The 18,488-nt window shown below is 38.0% G+C and overlaps 1 protein-coding gene across 5 annotated transcripts in view; it reads left to right on the forward strand.

The window, feature by feature from the left end:
* Positions 1-18,488, forward strand: part of LOC110459051 — a 96,417-nt gene that overhangs the window by 69,418 nt on the left and 8,511 nt on the right. For all 5 annotated transcript variants that reach the window (XR_002463854.1, XR_002463853.1, XM_021511092.1 and 2 more), the window contains exons 10-21: positions 2,740-2,893; positions 3,666-3,761; positions 4,713-4,799; positions 5,388-6,203; positions 8,173-8,317; positions 10,990-11,065; positions 11,765-11,992; positions 12,326-12,410; positions 13,044-13,133; positions 13,663-13,860; positions 14,725-14,821; positions 15,035-16,654. Coding sequence is in view for 3 of the 5 variants with exons in the window: in XM_021511092.1 (XP_021366767.1) it covers positions 2,740-2,893; positions 3,666-3,761; positions 4,713-4,799; positions 5,388-6,203; positions 8,173-8,317; positions 10,990-11,065; positions 11,765-11,992; positions 12,326-12,410; positions 13,044-13,133; positions 13,663-13,860; positions 14,725-14,821; positions 15,035-16,654 (3,692 nt within the window). In the remaining 2 variants the exon portion in view is untranslated. The remainder of the gene's footprint in view (positions 1-2,739; positions 2,894-3,665; positions 3,762-4,712; positions 4,800-5,387; positions 6,204-8,172; positions 8,318-10,989; positions 11,066-11,764; positions 11,993-12,325; positions 12,411-13,043; positions 13,134-13,662; positions 13,861-14,724; positions 14,822-15,034; positions 16,655-18,488) is intronic.

The following is an 18,488-nucleotide window of genomic DNA, read 5'->3' on the forward strand; positions in this document are numbered from 1 at the left end:
AAGCTAAGGGTGTATAATGCTCAACACATCCTTGTAACATAATATTATCACTTAGTTATTACAAATAGCAAACAATATATGGCGTTCAGCTTGTTTTTCAGTATCAATTTGTTTTACTGCATAACAAATTCTAGCTTGTATTGATAAACCTTTCATGATAGATATTTCATTAACATAGGATATTGATTTAGCCTACCATAATATTTTTTTGCACACATTTTTTGTACTAATTGGTATACATTTTCATGTAATATGTATGCTAAAGAGACATGATGTTTTAGGTTTACGGTATAGCTCATTGATTATGCACTGAAAGCACCATGAAAAAAGTCTACATAGTATTCTTCAAAGCACATCGGTAGACAAAAAGTCCCCGGACAAATGCATTGAGACAGCTCATTAGAATTTGAACACCAGTGTCCATTGATTAATGCTGTTATAAATTTGAGAGTTCACTGCAAAAAACAAACATGACCGTTGTTTATTTTAATATTTTAAGATATATATGTACTGTATGTAAAAATACTACAACATGGTTTAACAGTCCATAGTACTAAAATTTAATTTGCTAAAGAGAGGCCACCCCAAATAAGCAATCCTCTATCTATACAGTAACATTCCCTTAACTCATTCACCCCTGAAATTTCATAATGAACTATTCCAACCTGAAATTTCATAATGAACTATTCCAACCTTTGAATTGAAAAAGTTCAAATGTGTGTCTTCAGGGGTGAATGTGTTAATTTCCTTTTGAATATAAATGTAGCACTGATGGGCCAGGACGCTTCCATTGATCATGAAGTTCAGTCGGTAAGAGCGTTAGTATAACAATCTGAAGTCCAGGGTTCGAATCCCAAACTTTTACATTCAGAACACTTGTGGGGGGGGCATATAGTGTTGCCTATGTCCGTCCCGTTGCGTCCTGTCCCGTCCCATCCATGAGTGGGGGCATTTATGTATTACAGACATTTTCTAGTTTTCAGATAAAATTCATCATAGCTATAGTCATACAGGAAAAAACCAGATTTCAGTATATGGATATGAACTAACTGTGAAGAAGATTTCTACTCAAGAGTTCTTATGACTTGGACTATTTTCTCTTCTATACAGAAGATGAAGCAAAATGCCTGTGATTTATTTTTTATGAAATCCTTCTTTCATAAGGGACTTTAACAAATATTTTGCAATGTTGACAATGGTTTATATATATATAGGTACCAATATAGCTGAACTTTCAGGTACCCTTTACTTTAATGCCTAAGGCTGTTGTTTAATGTATCACCAGACTGGTCTTTGAAATGATAAGAATGACCTTGCAGCAGTCATCATAATCAATCCTCACTGGAAATATCCATTTCCTTTTCTAGGGTGTAAATCACTGTACAGACATTTGTGGATAGCAGTGAGGATAATGAACAATCAACATGAACTCATTCACCCCTGAAATTTCATAATGAGCTATTCCATCCTTTGAATTGGAAGAGTTCAAATGTGTGTTCAGGGGTGAATGAGTTAAGCCTACCAGTAGACATATAATACATGCATTTGCCTTATTGTGGATCCCTCTATTATTACATTAATACATACAATGTAATTCTACAAATTTCAATGATGTTTTGAAGTTTCAATTGTAATGTCAATCCATATAGTTAACAGCAATTAAATGGAATTAAACTGAATTATGTGTATTTTTTTTTAGTAATGATGACTATAATAGCTATGATACAGTGAAACTTGACTTGACTGACACCTGACATTAACTCATTCATCCCTGAAATTTCATAATGAACTATTCCAACCTTTGAATTGGAAGAGTTCAAATGTGTCTTCAGGGGTGAATGAGTTAAGGACAAATCTGAGACATTATTTTATTGCACCAAAAGACTGGATTCCTTGTCTTTAACCTGCCTTTGTCGACACATCGTCCGACAAATTGTTTAGTCATTCCTGATCTTAGTAAAGACAGGTTTTTGTGCAGTTCAAAGTCTCTCAAATCTCAATATCATGAAGTTAATATTTTAGTTCTGTGTATGTTTGTATGAAGGCAAGCTTTTCAAGGACAAAGTCATTAAGTATGAAGAGTTGGCTGCTATATAATAACTTCTAACTGTTCTTCAAATTACTGAATGAATCAGGAAGAAATGGCCCCTGTCCTGTCAGCTGACCCATTGTTAGATCTCTATTACTCAACCCCTACAAACGGAGTAAAAATATTGTTTCTTTATTTGGTAATATCAGTCTTGAATGAATCAATAAACCAAGCACAATACCGTTTACTCATAAGATCGATAATAGCCATTCATAATTTTTTTCATTATGTCTTTTGATTGTGTCTTACAATTGTTCTGTTGATAAACATCTACAGACAATTTGGTCTGCCTACGTATAGAGTTCAGTGTAAAACCCTGTGTGTAGGATCAGCAGTGTTGGTTTACTAGAGACAAGGCAGTGGTACATTGTTTGAGATATAACAATTGACCTCTATGAAGGTCATGGTACTTATTATTGTCAACCTATATTGGTATCATCAAAACCATTTCTGGATTTCCACAAAAATAAAACCTGTGAATGTTCAACTAGAGGCAGTTGAAATAATTGAAGATTTTTCAGTAGATAAAAGACACTTGAAATTATAAAATCTTTTTTATTTTGAATTAAAGATAGTTGAATTCATAGAATGTTTTTTCTGCATGTTAACATTTTATTTGAAATTGAAGTATTATTTTTGTGTCGTTACAGCTGGAATCCCAAGAAGATGCCAAGTTAAGTAAAATACTCTCTAAACAAAAACTACATCAACAGGAGCTCTCGCAGGATCTATCCTACTCGTCCAATCAGAGTACACTCAATGATCTGTCAGGAACCGGCTTTACAGACACGCTCACACAACCAGGTAGGCAGGCCTCACACTGTTTCTGAGTCACATCATGAGTAAACAGGTAGTTTACTGTATCAGTGTTACTTGAGTAAATGGGTAGCTGTCTGTTTTTGAGTCAATGGTTATGATGTATAAGTGCTGCTCTGAGCCCAAATGACTAAACCTATGTCTGAAATGCATGTAAACAGTCTATTATCTGTATTTGACTCATCACTGATGTTATTAGGGAGCTTTCTTTGTATTTTAGTTACTAATCACTGATGTAAATAATGAGATCTCTCAGTATTTGAGTGACTCATCACTGATGTATGTAATTAGATCTCTCAGTATTTGAGTGACTCATCACTGATGTAAATAATGAGATCTCTCAGTAATTGAGTGACTTATCACTGATGTAAATAATGAGATCTCTCAGTATTTGAGTTACTAATCACTGATGTAAATAATGAGATCTCTCAGTAATTGAGTGACTCATCACCGATGTAAATAATGAGATCTCTCAGTATTTGAGTGACTCATCACCGATGTAAATAATGAGATCTCTCAGTAATTGAGTGACTCATCACTGATATAAACAGGGAGCATTCTGTATTAAAGTCACTCTAGTAGACAGGTAGCTATTTATCCCAGTTACTTCAATGAAACATGTATATCCATCTGTATTTGACTGCTGTAAGACGCTAACTCTTTAAGATTCTACGAGTCACTGAGGAGCTTTCTGTGTTTGTCTACTTGAATAGAGCTGTAATCATAATAATCCTATTAAGATATGACCATCACCTTTCAGACACCAGCACAGCGTACAACAGACCAGTGCGGGCGTCCTCCGATGTGAGCCACAACTCATACAACAGACACCCAGTAAGGGCCTGGACCACAGCAGGTAGTTGTAAGATAGAGGATGTAGCGCACTATGATTTGTTGTGATTTACAATAGTGTTACAGTACCATTTCCATGTGACCTCAGAAACAAGCCAGTTGTACATATTCTTAACCATGATATTTCAAAATATCAACAACAACAAAAGATTGAAATAGTCCATAAGGTCAATAAGATTGAAATGATCTACTATGTCATTAGATTTTGACAAGAGTGTCCTTCTTTATATCCCGTCCCTTGAGCTCCCCACCTAGCGAGGGAGGTATACAGTAAATACTTTGTCATCGCGTCCATCTGTAGTAAAACGTTTGTGTACAAGATATCTCATGTGGTTCATATTTACACCATAGTATGGTTATATCGAGGTCTATACCTGATAAGGTTTTGGTGGTCACTGATTGGTCAAGGTTACACATTTAACAGTCATGGGAAAAGTGTCTATCAGTATAGTACAAAGCTGGTGTACAAAGTTACATCATGACCTCCTGAGCACATTTAGTTCATATTCACACCATTATTATGGTAACTTTTTGGTCTTCAGTCAAGGTTAAAAGGTCAAAGATCATGAGCAAAGCAGGATGAGGAAGAATTGGGGGAGAGGGGGTTTACCTATGTGAGCCTCTGCTAACTTTGTTTTAATCATTTGATTCATGTGTAAATAAGAAATAAAAACAGAGGTTTGATCAACAAGGCTTCGAAAAACTTTAGTTTGGCTTTATAAAAAACTCCAAATTCAATAGCTGATAAACTGTAAGCCATCTTGGCATATTGCCATTGCTTGTGCTAATTGTGGGTACTCCAAATATATGTACCTACATCAGACCACATTCCAGTTCTAAGCTGGACATGGGCAGTTGTTTTATAATCTCCAGACTAACCTGACTTATTTACTAATACTAGTATGTTATGGAAACAAGCTGAATCGAATGTGACGGTTTGATTTTTTATTTACAGCTCGATATGGTGACGGTGACGTCAGTAGAGACAGCCATATCGCTACGCAATGTAGTGACCTCAATATTCAGGAGGTGACCTCTGACGGTAAGTCTATTTATAATCGTGATGAAATAATGTGGCATTCGATTGCAATAATAAATGACATACCGTTGACTATAATAATAACTTCAATAATCACTGCTGATAGATGTCGCCTTCAACTGACATCTAATAGGTATTTTAAGTTGAAATTTTGTTTTTCTGAAATTTGAATATTTTATGAAGTATTTTGTTTATTTCATCAATACGAACACTTCCATATTTTTTTATGACCACTACTCGTGAGCTCTCGTGATTTATCGCTGAAAACATTGTGGAATCTCGTAAAACTTCAAGTAAACAACAACAATGGGAAAATGGTTCACCGATCGATCACAAAAAAACATGTGGTTTTGAGGACTTTCCGTAAATTCATGTCCTACTCAGTGAGACTTTATCGGAGGTGAAAATCCTTGAGATTTTGCCTCACGCCATGAGATCTGGCATGTATGTACAATAAGAAGTTGTTCAGAAGTGTTAATTGACTGGGAAAAGTATTTAATTATTGCTAGCCATCCAGTCAGTGTAAATTTTACAAGACAAGTGAATTGTAATATAACATTGACCATTGACTGTTGGTTTATCAATTTTCAGATTATGATACCAAAAGTCAGACAAGTTTGCTGGACTCCGAATCCATTTATCTGCCTGTTTCCGAGGCTAGTACTTCTAGCAATCGTCCAATGACAGCCCCTGTTATATCCGGCCACTCACCGGCCACCAACTATCTGGCCCACAGAGACAACCGGCCAGCCACGATGATGGAGACTCGATATGAAGCATACAACAACCGACCAATCAAACCCGTGAACCCTGAAGTGCTCAAAGGGCTCCTAAAACCAAAATTTGATTATTCACCCCCACAGCAATCCGGAAATGAACCAGCAATTGGAGCTAAAAAGAAAACTCCACCGACTGCTCAGGCCCACGACTACGACACAAGCCAGGAAGTCTCCGAGATAGAACAGATTCTGAGTCCGCCAAAAGATTCCATTCCCGTGGAAAACATAAGTCAAATCAAGGAAGTGGCTGAGAAAAAATCCCGAAAAGGATCGGGATCATCAGTATCCACAAGGACTGGTGCTCCACAGAAAACTTCAAAACTGAATACCTCACACATTACACAAAAAACGACAGAAAACGTTGGTAATAGAAGTAATATCCCTGTTTCAAAGGGAGCTAATGTGACACGGACACATTCTGACTATCTTCCAGGAAAATATGCTGCCACAGTGAGGAAGATTAGTGGGGAAAACCTTGCTGACAAACGGACAAAGGCACATTTACCTGATAAATCTCATGTGTCGGATAAAAGTGATAGTACGCGAGATGTGAAGGCAAGTGTGCGTGACTCGGGTGTGTACTCCCGCCCTGTTAGTGATGCCGTACTCGGGGATTACGGTCCTGAAGGTCAGTACTTCATAGTTAAAACTTAAATGACAGGGGTTTTCTGACCTGTATATTTGGTATTACAAATTGTATTGGAATTTAGAAAATACCTTCTCATTTTGATATTACCGTAACTATTTCACCACTATAGACCAAAATGGACTCATTCAGAACAATGCATGGTAGAGTCTACTAAAGTTACATAGGGATGAAAGGGTTAAAAGGTAATATTATGGTGGTCAAATGCTTTGGAAATAAAAAGTGTTGATGCAATACTGAATAGGGTAGCAAAATTGTTTTTATACATACGTTGTTTGGTATGACAGGCATTCTGTAAGCTTTGGTAGGTAATCAGCTTTTAACCCGCTGTATTTTCTCTTTAGTTTAGTACTACATGAAACAAATATATACACAATTGTACCTGGTATGTGTTGACATGTCTTTCATGTATCACAGCCAGTTTGTCAATATAGTTATTTGCGAATTTTTCAAAAGGTGTGTCAATATTATGCTACCAAGATGTTCAATGTTGGTTCTTTTTAGTCCTTTACTCTTTAATTCCAATCAATGTTCCATCAGGTCCGTGATATTTCTGTTTTGATACAATGATGAGACATTGTTGTGATGTCTAACCGAGAAAAAATTCTTTGCATAAATGTTTGCATGATAAGAGTGTAATGCGTCTTTGTAAACAAACGAGCTGCCAAGAAGTGTTCTGTTACTTGGGACAAAATATGACTGCCATGCCGCATATATATAGGTAATCGGGATTTTAAACTCGAAAGAAAATAATTGTAATTTAAATGTATACATGCAGGTTACTAAGCCTATTATTATAAATAGCCTTAATTTATTCCAGTTTTAGTTCATAAAAAAATAATTGTTTAAATATGCAAAACAGGTTTATCTTTATGCAAATGGAAACACTTTTAAAAGCTTGAAATAACTTGGAGATTAAAAGATTAACAAACTTACTCAGGTATTTGGATTAGAGAGCTTACTCGAGATTTGAATTACTTAATTTTTTGCCCCTGATCTTAGGTTATCCCCTACATAGCCAATGGTCATATTTAATACACTAATGATCCTTTATCTTGCACCTAAATCGGCCAGAGTCTGATGGTAACATTACATGTCAAGCCCTACTCAATGGTGAATACACTGTCCTGTTTAACTATTTTCTATATGAGGCAGGTCAGGTTTTCGCTTCAGAAACAGGATTTTGAGGATTAATGTGTTTTACTAGTCATCATACAGAGTCTTTGTTGTCGGTACTGTGAAATATTACGTATAAAGAGAGGCACGATATGTTACATAACATATGGATCACAGTTTTAGTGTACGTTTCAACAATATCTGTTGCTGTATATATTATATACATGTTATTGTAGGTAGATATATGTCGACTTATGTCTTAGTGGAATTTACAACATAACAAACGTATATCATGGTAGACCATTACATTGCTCCCCATAGACTGTGGTTCCTAGTAGACAATGTGAATCAAATTTTTACTTTTTACACAATGTACATCCAAATGTGTCGTAATATAGTTTAAGGCTGACTGGTAGTTCGCTTTCTTAAACCAAGACTGAGTGTTTTTCATTATACTTATTTGCTTTCAGATGAAGTCACAAAATCGTGAACCTTTAAGTACTTGATAGTTTATCTACAATTCGATTGGCAGTTTGTGTACAGTCTACATTTATATTTCCTAACTAATGAATCTAATGAAGATGTGTGGACAGGTGTGATATTTTCGGTAAACTTTCGAACAGTTACTGGTAAATACATAGCCCTAGGTAACGTCTATGCAGGTAATTGTGTATAGATTGCTGTGAGCCTGTATTATAAGGAGCCTGGGTTATATTGAGATATGCTATGTGTTGTGCAGCATATATTGTGGATTAACCCTGTTCAAACGGAAGTCCCTTGTTGAGAATATTCCAGTTGTCGAATGCTGTTGTAAATGTTAACTTTTTATGTTTAGATCACAAAGCTGCGATAATGATCCAGTCTGTGTGGCGAGGTTTCCGAACGCGGTCCAAGGATTCGGAGGTGGTGTTCATTCGGAAGGAGATCAGGGCCCGCAGAGCCGAGGATCACATCATTCTGCTACGCTCCGAACTTGACAGGTATGGAGAAAGTGGCATAGTGCTCCGGTGATAAGAAAGGCAAAACAACACTTATGGCTATTGTCCTGTTTTCAACAAGACAGTTCCTGTAAATATATAATGTATTTGCTAAAATGTTGTGAGCCATTTCAATTTTGAATGTACCTTTGAGCCATGGACCCTACCTTACCTGATTTCTGGCACTCAGAACTTCACCATAATAGGGACACTCTACAAGTATGTGGGAATTAACATTATGACAAGAACTTGACAAGTATTGGGAAAATGTCATTGTACTCTGCATATATGGTAGGTATGGGAAAATGTACAAGTTACAAACAGTTAATGCCATAAAGTGCAAATGAAATTTGATGGAAATTGATAGGTGTTTATGGAAGTGGTCAATTACCTAAGATGTTTATCATATCTTCTGGCTTTACTTGTACTTCAAGAGTGTAATCGACCCCAACTATAGCAGCTATGATAATGATATGGTGAGAACAACAACATAAACCTCTTTCGCTGTATGCATGATTTGTCCTATTGATATTGTTGATTGATGTAAAGGCCCTGGGCACTATATAATTCTTACCGAGGGTTTAAATGTTTGAAAATTATGTATCTGTATTCACTTTTAAAAGTTCTCGTTTGAGTGCGAAATGATTTGTGATCAGCCAACAATTTTTACCTATGGTGTTTTCAAGGTACATTTTGTCAAATAAATTACCTGTAGTTTGTAAAACATAGGACAGCATTATTGTGGAAACTCAAACACGGGATTGGCACCTCTATGTACAAAGACTTTTTATCAGACCTGCAGGAGTGTATATTTTGGCAGTGTATACTTCAAGATACATTTATATATATATATGTAATATAAGGATTGGAATTGAGTAAAAAAGATAAGTTGTGCACTTAGACAAACAAATACGGACATAAATTAGCAGTTGTTTGGCACTCACTCCTATGTTATTGGGTTGTTCGGTAAATTTAAAAAATTAATTGAACACCTCTAACAGCGAAAGACATAACTTAGCATTAAAGCATGATACAATAGATATTAAATAGAAACAGGGGTCTATTTATATGACAGCCGAGGGAAGATATAGGTAATTGTGTTAAGGTGTAGTGGGTATAGTCTGTATAAGTAAGATCTCTGTCTGTCTGGCTCCCGGCCAGAGTTCAGGATCATTCGTTCTGTGGGTACGAGGTAGATTTCTGGTCCCGAGAAAAAGTTGATCAGTCGAGACCCTACAGTAGTGGTACAGGTATATAAACCACACATCAGTAGGGTACTTAGTGGTTCAATATCTATATTTAATCATTCTGACCTTTGTCTGTTGAACAGGATAATGGATCCTACATGTGTATACAATCTTTTACCATGTTCTTACCTGTTTAGATGGGTTACGACCATCTATACATGTCACAGTAATTCCATGTGGAAATGATGCAGTGCTTGCAATTGTCGCATATTTTTACAGGGATGAGACTGCATGACAAAATCTAAAAATTGCGTAAAAATCAGTACACAAACACAAAGTAACACATATTTGACAAAATAATGCATGAAAACAATGTAACCCTCACCCCACCTCTCCCCCAAGTTTAGTTTTCACTGTATGTGTCGTCGTACAAGCTTTGTATGGCCATTAGGTATTAGGTGGATGTGACATCAGACATAATTTGAAATACTAAAGAACTCTGATTGAAGATGAGTTAAACATTAAAATCATCATCTATATGTATAAATCTATCTACGGGGTATACATCTGTGAAATATTCAGCAACATACCCGTAAGTGATTTATTCGTACTGAAGTTGAATCTAAATATAGTCTACATACCCTTGAGTTTAGGAGTCGAACCGTCTTTAACTATAAAATTGGGAACTCTGCTGATGCTGATCAGTGGAAGTAAGATAAAAACAGTATGATTGGAATATTTTATTGTATCATTAATATTGAAGTGGTATAATTTTCAGAGTAATGACATTTTTGCTGAGTTTTTGCACCATGTTTTCTAATAAGCAGTATATTGTATATAAATCATACACAACTGCAGTTATATGATGCACGTTGGGGACAATAAATAAATGATAAGCACCAGAGACATAAGGTCTGTGGGATATCACGTAGGTATTGTCGTCCCTCCGAGTCAGTTGTTCTTGTCTCCTATTGTTCCTGTATTGTACTACTTACCTTGTCCTATATACACAGTTCCTTTGTACTTTTTAAACCATACACCGTACGAATGTTATTACATTTCAATTATTTTATTCAACTTTTGTATTGTGTTCTGGTGCATGCATGTTTTGCCTCATAAAAATACACAGTTGTCTCCCTTGGGAATCTCCAAATCAGGATTAAATTTATTCCTGAACCTACAGAACAGAATGCAGGAGGTGAAGAGTCAAGGGGGGATAAAGGATGAAAACGTTTTGTGATAGTTATACGTGCTGTTATTATAATATTCACTTACCCAGGTAATCAATTTGCCTTCAGTAATATGTGTCAATATCAATTGTTCTGTCTTCCAAACAAAGGTTGGTGACATACTGTTTTCTGTTCCTTCTTATTTTTTTAATAGTTTTCAACATAAATTAAAAAAAGGGATTGATGGTCGAATAAAGATGTCACAATGGGATAGTCTTGCTTAGTGTTAAAACTGATGGTGTGTTTTTCTGTGTTTCAGGCAGAAAAAGTTGTATGATGAAGAAAAGCACCTTCGATCTCTACAAATGGAGGCCATTAGGTTTCTTTGGAAGGAGGTACTGTATCAGTGTTAACACAATGGCAGATGTTAGCAAATTTCTATGACTATGCTAGTAGGTTGTAGACAAAATAAATCTGGTGTATTAACACAGCTTCGTGTATAATACAGAAACAGATTGGCTAGAAGAAGTGTACTGTTAGTCCAGTTTTTCCTTATTAATCTCTCGAGTGTATTCACTTTCTCTATATCTACTGCTAGTAATTATATAAAAATAGTTTTAAACAAATCTTCACTGTCATATCCCATATAACAGCAAAAATACTTGCAGGTAAGCTCCATACACAGCAAGACATAAACAAAGGGAAATATTTGACGACTAAATAAATGACATAATTTCTAGAGTCTTTCTAGGTAACTGATGTATTTTGTGATTTTTACTTGTGTGTGGAACCCTTTAACAGGATATACAATACAACCAGTAATTATATGTGATATTTGCCTTCCTAGTTTGTGACAGCCCTGAATAAACTATTTGTTTGTCATGATCAATATCAAATTAATTTGTACAAATTTTGGTTTGTTAGTGGTAAGACTGCATAAGAACCATGGAAAAATCAGTACCCAAATATAGTGACAGGTAAACAAATTGTCAATAGTGATTACATGTATAAAAACTGTTATTATTTCTGAGGTACCACACATTACATGAAATATCTTGGTACTGATGTCACCACTTCAAACGTTACTGTATTAGGTACAGTCACTACAGCACTGGAAGACCGAGGTTCTCACTTCACAGTCGTTCAAGGGCACAATGGACTCTTCGCGGGGGACAGAGGACAGCTCGTATAACTACAGCCAGGAAATCCAGAACACCCTCCAGAGGATGGACTCCTTAAACACCGGACATGGAACTGTCCCGGAAGTAGACTTGGTGAAACACCGGCAGCTAGAAAAAACATGTGCCAATCTGCAGAGTCAGGTATAATCTCTATCACTGTTGTCTGGTATACTGAACAAGATTTTGAGTATTCCTTTCCCTGTTGTTCAGTATATTGGACAATATTTTGAGTATTCCTTTCCTCACCGTAAAGTACACTAGACAAATGATTTTGTAACTGATTTGTCATCCTTGAGTTGAGTAAAGAGAAACGGAAAAAATCCATAAAAAAGTACAAATAATAATAAAAGATATGATTTAAATGATATATTGATAAAATAATTAGTAGTTTTGAAAAGACAAAGTAGGCAAAATAATGACATATTTGTCTACATACATACACTCCAGTGCTTTAAACCCATCATTTTGTTTCAGGTGTCACAGCTTCAGACAGCGCTACAGTCAGTATCCAGTGTTGTGTTCCAAAGCGGATTGTTTTCCGGAGGCAACGAGACCACAGGTCTGTAGTAGTCTTCCTTTCAACCAAACTTCTATGATGTTCAAGGGAAAACCTTGCTCTTTCTTTAGGTGATCATTTAAACCTGCCAAATGTGAAGTCCTCTCGACCAGGAAAGTAATTGTTTGGTAAAAACCAGCAAACTTCGACTTGTTGAGACGAGGAGAAGTTATCAGAGTTATTGTCAGCTAAAATTTCACCTTACCAAATAAATTGGAGACAAACAAATCCAATTTTAACTCATTCACTCCTGAAATTTCATGATGATCTATTCCAACCTTTGAATTGGATGAGTTCAAATGTGTCTGCAGGGGTCAATGAGTTAAAGTATCGGTGCATTCAAGTTAATCTGGTTTTTATACCGTCCTGACTTTGTTACCACTTTTTACTGACAGGACTATTATAGTATTCACAAGTACACATTTCCTCTGTGATTTTAGATATAGCAAAGATGTATAACCACTAAAACAAATAAAGTACTTACAGATTAGAATTAACTGGAAATGAAATATAGCAGAATGTTGTATTTTTGACCGGAAGATTTTGTTAGTGTTAGGTTTGAACTTAAGGTCACCAAATGTTTGGGTGAGTGAGTCGGAAAGTGGAATTAATTTCTGATTTCTATTTGGATTGCAGAAGAGAATGTGTCGCTGTTGGTTACCGGGTATGAGGACGATGACATCTCAAGCTGTGATGACGAATCCAGTATAGAAGGCCCAAGATGGGGTAATTATCGCAACATGTTTCTATCATAACTGAAATTTATCATTAATTCTAAAGAGGTTGAGCCACAAGGCAACCACTTGTCAAATATCAGTCATATAGAAATTAAATTGTATATGCTTCATGAAAAAAAAATTGTTAATAATAAAAAATGAAATAAAAAAATTAAAGTTACGATTGCTTATTGGAAGGGATTTTGTTTGTACTGAGTTTTATAGATATATCTTCCAGGAAACTTGAAATTTATCAGAGACATATTTTCACAAAAATTTAATGAAAAGGATGTAAGTATATTGATCAGACCGTATTGGTTGTGAAATGACATAAGCATACAATAGATATATATTGACTGACCACAGTTTAAACCAATAATAGCAGACGGTCATTCCTTCCTGCCACATTGACGTGTAATGATAGTGGTGGAAAAGTGATTACTGTTCAAAAGTTTTCATGAAATGTTTTTTGATGAAATTGTATCAATTTTTATCGTAATATTTTTTATATCTATGTCATTTTGATTTGAATTTACCAGGGTCAGTACCCAACTCGCTGTCTCCCTACCCCTCGGAGGAAGAGGAGACCTACTTTTCCTCCGTCCCTCAACCAGGTTTCCCTACCCCTCCACGCAACCTCCGACTGGAACACAAGGGTGAGACCTCGATCGTCATTTCATGGCAGCCGTCCAAAATACTGGACACGTACAACAAGGAGGTCAACCAGCCATTACTGGGTAGGGTGTCTTCATAACGAAAGTACCATAGGTTGTAATATAAAGATTGCAGGAAATTACTTTTAAAAGCTGTTTATCTTTGTGTATCTGTTTCATTCAGTATATATATAAGTACAGGGTATCTGTGTGGATATTTAATAGATCACACCTGCAATTATATATATTACCCGGTATTTAATGATATACCTTTAGGAAAATTTGATCATATTCAGAGAGAAATCTGTAAGTTTTGCTATCACTATTTCTCAGAAAGTACTTGACTGATGTTTTGCAAATTTCATAATGTATTTGGGATAGGTTCCCCCTTGGTCCTTAGTTGTGCATAAACAAGATTACTGCCTGGCAGACATCTTTAATTTTGACAGTTTAAATTTGTTATCACTATTTATCAAAAAGTGCTCAACAAATCTTTTTCAAATTTCTTATGTATGTTGTTAGTTTTCAAGTTTTGGAATAGTGATTATCAGGAGAACAAGAAAAGTGAATTGAAGATCTTTCTCAAATTTCATAAGTAGGTTCTTCCTGTTCTCTAGCTTTGCATCTTATAAGTTATAGCTGCCAGAAATCAGAAATCTCTTATTTTGTGTGCTTTGATAAGAATTCCTCTAGATAAAAATGTTCTATTAGCAGTTTCCAAATTTATCACATTTTGTTAAGTTTTGACAAGGAAAATATCACATTTTCCTTTTGCTTTGAAAACGAGAAATTCAATGTGATATTTTTCACTGATAAATGACGCATGATATTAAGAGGAAGGAATACATGTGCTATGTGGGAATTCCTGGTGTGTATTTTGCCGATACTTCAGCCCCAAACTTTGTCAAGGTGGCAGCGCTGATTTAATCTGGTGCTGTTCTATGACAGGGTACCGAGTCTATGTGGATGAGAAACCAACGTCCATGCTAGCCAACAATCTCCTCCGAGCCCTGATCCACGGACTGAACACACAGCTCACCTACAAGTAAGAAAGCACTTTCTAGCCATTTGTATAAGAGAACAACCACATCTAACCCAGACTGGGGTAGACCTAATGTGGGTGTAATTACCTTGTTATGATTTTGTGATTGCCTTGAAAGGATTCGTAATGATAATGTTCGCTGAACAGTTGGATTCAATTATTTGCATTCTTTTGAAGCCTTTGCATTAAAAAACCATGATGTTGTTTGTTTTGCAGGATCTATTTAAAGGCAGTGTCATCGCTAGGGGAGTCCAACATGTCCAACATTTTAATGGCAGGTGTTTCACAAGGTAGCAGCCTGCCCCGTAAACAGTCGTTAAGTAGTGACAGTGACGATAGTGACGAGAAATATTCAACAGAAAGTTCAGATGTTGCACGCAATCATGTCCCTCAGCGTCGACAGCGACGCATTAAATCTCCCAGACAGGACAAGCGCCAAGCACATGCTCGCGGCAAGGAGTCTAGTGCTAGTGATCAAGAAAATGTGAAGGAGCGCGAACGACCTAGTTCAAGGTCAGAACGACCCGGCAGTTCAAGGTCAAACACTAACAGTGATGGAATTTTTGTGCAACCAAAATTACATACACATCGACGCAATCGGAGCCGAGATTCACCTAATGATGGGTTAACTATTGGAGTACGACAACAAGAGTCGACACATCCTATCCCAAAAGAATCGCACCAGTCACCACCTGCAGGCAGTCGGTGCAAGGAAAATTCTCTCAGTGCATCCAAAATGTCAGAAACATTTACCATTGACAGCCAGAATTCTCTGTTGTCTGCCATCGCAGCCACAAGAGCTGCCTTGCATGGTGGGGATGGTGGTGTAAAGGAACAATTTGTGAAAACTCACCGTCGGACACGAAGCAAGGAGAAAGTGACAGAGATGCCATCCACAGAAGTAAGCCTTGTCGACAGTCCTGGATCATTGCCTAGTGCTCCCAACATTAGTGTTAGTTCATCTCCAGAGACGAAAATTCTCAATGTGCCAACGCAAGATGCTGGGGCAATTCCAAACGAATCTACACAAAAGGGTCATAGACGGACACGGAGTAAGGACCTGCAGAACCCGGTGTATGAGTGGAGGAAAGACATTGATAGCACTACCAATGTCAAGGATGTGAAAAAAGCTTGGACAAAAGAATCTGGTTGTGAGGTTCATGGTATTCCTGTCATAGATGGCAGTAAAAGGCCTAGCAGTCGTCCAGGTAGTCCTGCACCCTTCGACATCTCGGAAACTAAATTACAAGTGGACAGAAAAAAGAGTGTCGCTGACTTACTAGAACAGCGCTTCTCTAACAAACCTGTGTCTCCACTTGAGGGTGGTGACACGGCAAACAAAGCGGCTCTTCCTCCACGCGTGCGCAGGATCGCAAGTAATGAGGATGTGTCGGACGGTGGTAGACGCACACCATCAAAAACAGCCTCTCCAACATATGTTGATCGAAGGAGATCACCATCCAATGGCTCAGAGAGTGATGTTAGTGAATCCTCTGCAGCAAGGCATTTAGATATGGATGGTGGTAATCGGACAAACAATACAGGGATTGTGTCAAAACTCTTACAAAAGTTATCTAACATGTCAAAAACTCAAGGGGAAATCAGAGATCGAGGACCAAAACCAAAGCTTAAGTCAACAAGTGAGGTGCCTACTGGTGCTGAGGAAAGCATAGTTTATAGGCGACAGCGGCAGCTCAGTGGCAGCGAAAGCGAGCCAGTGGCATCCTGCATACCTGTCACAGAGAAACCGGCCCCACACCACCATAGTGATAACTCCTCTGGGAATCAGTCAGATGATCCACAGGGCCCACGTCGTCAACACAAGACTCACAGAAGGTAAGGGCAGTACCACAGGGCCCAAGTCGTCAACACAAGCCTCGCAGAAGGTAAGGGTAGGACCACAGGGCCCATGTCTTCAACACAAGACTCACAGAAGGTAAGAGTAGTACCACAGGGTCCATGTCGTCAACACAAGCCTCACAGAAGGTAAGGGTAGGACCACAGGGCCCAAATCGTCAACACAAGACTTACAGAAGGTAAGGGTAGGACCACAGGGCCCAAATCGTCAACACAAGACTTACAGAAGGTAAGGGTAGTTCCACAGGGCCCACGTCATCAACACAAGCCTAACAGAATGTAAGGGAAGTACCACAGGGACCATGTCGTCAACACAAGACGCACAGAAGGTAAGGGTAGTACCACAGGGCCCATGTCATCAACACAAGCCTCACAGAATATAAGGGTAGTACCACAGGGCCCAAATCGCCAACACAAGATTCACAGAAGGTAAGGGTAGTACCACAGGGCCCAAATCGCCAACACAAGACTCACAGAATGTAAGGGTAGTACCACAGGGCCCATGTCATCAACTCAAGCCTCACAGAATGTAAGGGTAGTACCACAGGGCCCATGTCGCCAACACAAGACTCACAGAATGTAAGGGTAGGACCACAGGGCCCATGTCGCCAACACAAGACTCACAGAAGGTAAGGGTAGTACCACAGGGCCCATGTCGTCAACGCACTCACACACAGTAGGAAAGGGTAGTACCACAGGGCCCATGTCGTCAACGCAAGACTCACAGAAGGTAAGGGTAGTACCACAGGGCCCAAATCGCCAACACGAGACTCACAGAAGGTAAGGGTAGTACCACAGGGCCCATGTCGTCAACACAAGACTCACAGAAGGTAAGGGTAGTACCACAAGGTCAATACCATCACAAGGCACACAGACAATAAGGGTAGTGTCACCGAACCCATGCCGCCAATACAAGGCTCATAGAAGGTAAGGGTAGTGTCACAGAACCTAGGCCCTCACAACAAGTCTCATAGAAGGTAATGGTACACTAGATCCAAGTCCTTAGCACAACACTCACACACAGTAGGTAAGTGTAGTACCACTAGGTCCAAGTCCTTAGCACAACCTCACACACAGCAGGTAAGTGTAGCACCACTAGGTCCAAGTCCTTAGCACAACACTCACACACAGTAGGTAAGTGTAGTACCACTAGATCCAAGTCCTTAGCACAACACTCACACACAGTAGGTAAGTGTAACACCACTAGGTCCAAGTCCCTAGCACAACACTCACACACAGTAGGTAAGTGTAGTACTACTAGGTCCAAGTCCTTAGCACAACACTCACACACAGTAGGTAAGTATAGTACCACTAGGTCCAAGTCCTTAGCACAACACTCACACACAGTAGGTTAGTGTAGTACCACGAGGGCCCACACCTTCAGCACAACTGACAAGACTTGCAAAAGGTCAGGGTAGTAGATGTACCACAGGATCAATGCCGTCACACCACACACAGACAGCAAGGTTAAGGTAGTGTCACAGAACTCAAGCCATCACAACAAGGCTCACAGAAGGTAAGGTTTCATTCAGTACTGTAGGGCACAGATACATTGGAGCCAAAACTGAATCAATTGTTCCATTAGTCAGCCAGTGTTTTAGAGGACAGCTGGGACTTTTTCTATAAAAAGTTGTCCTAAAAATCCATTCATCACATAATCCATCCTCATTTGCATGGGAAGGGGGCTGAACCATTGAAGTTTGACTTTAGTTACACCTGAACATTTCATGTATTAAAATGAACCTGGGGAACTCCCTGCAGTTTGATGTAATGTATATAATTTATACTGGTGTCCTTAGTATTTAACTCATTG

This window comes from Mizuhopecten yessoensis, unplaced genomic scaffold (genome assembly GCF_002113885.1).
Source record: "Mizuhopecten yessoensis strain PY_sf001 unplaced genomic scaffold, ASM211388v2 scaffold9963, whole genome shotgun sequence".
NCBI lineage: Eukaryota > Metazoa > Mollusca > Bivalvia > Pectinida > Pectinidae > Mizuhopecten > Mizuhopecten yessoensis.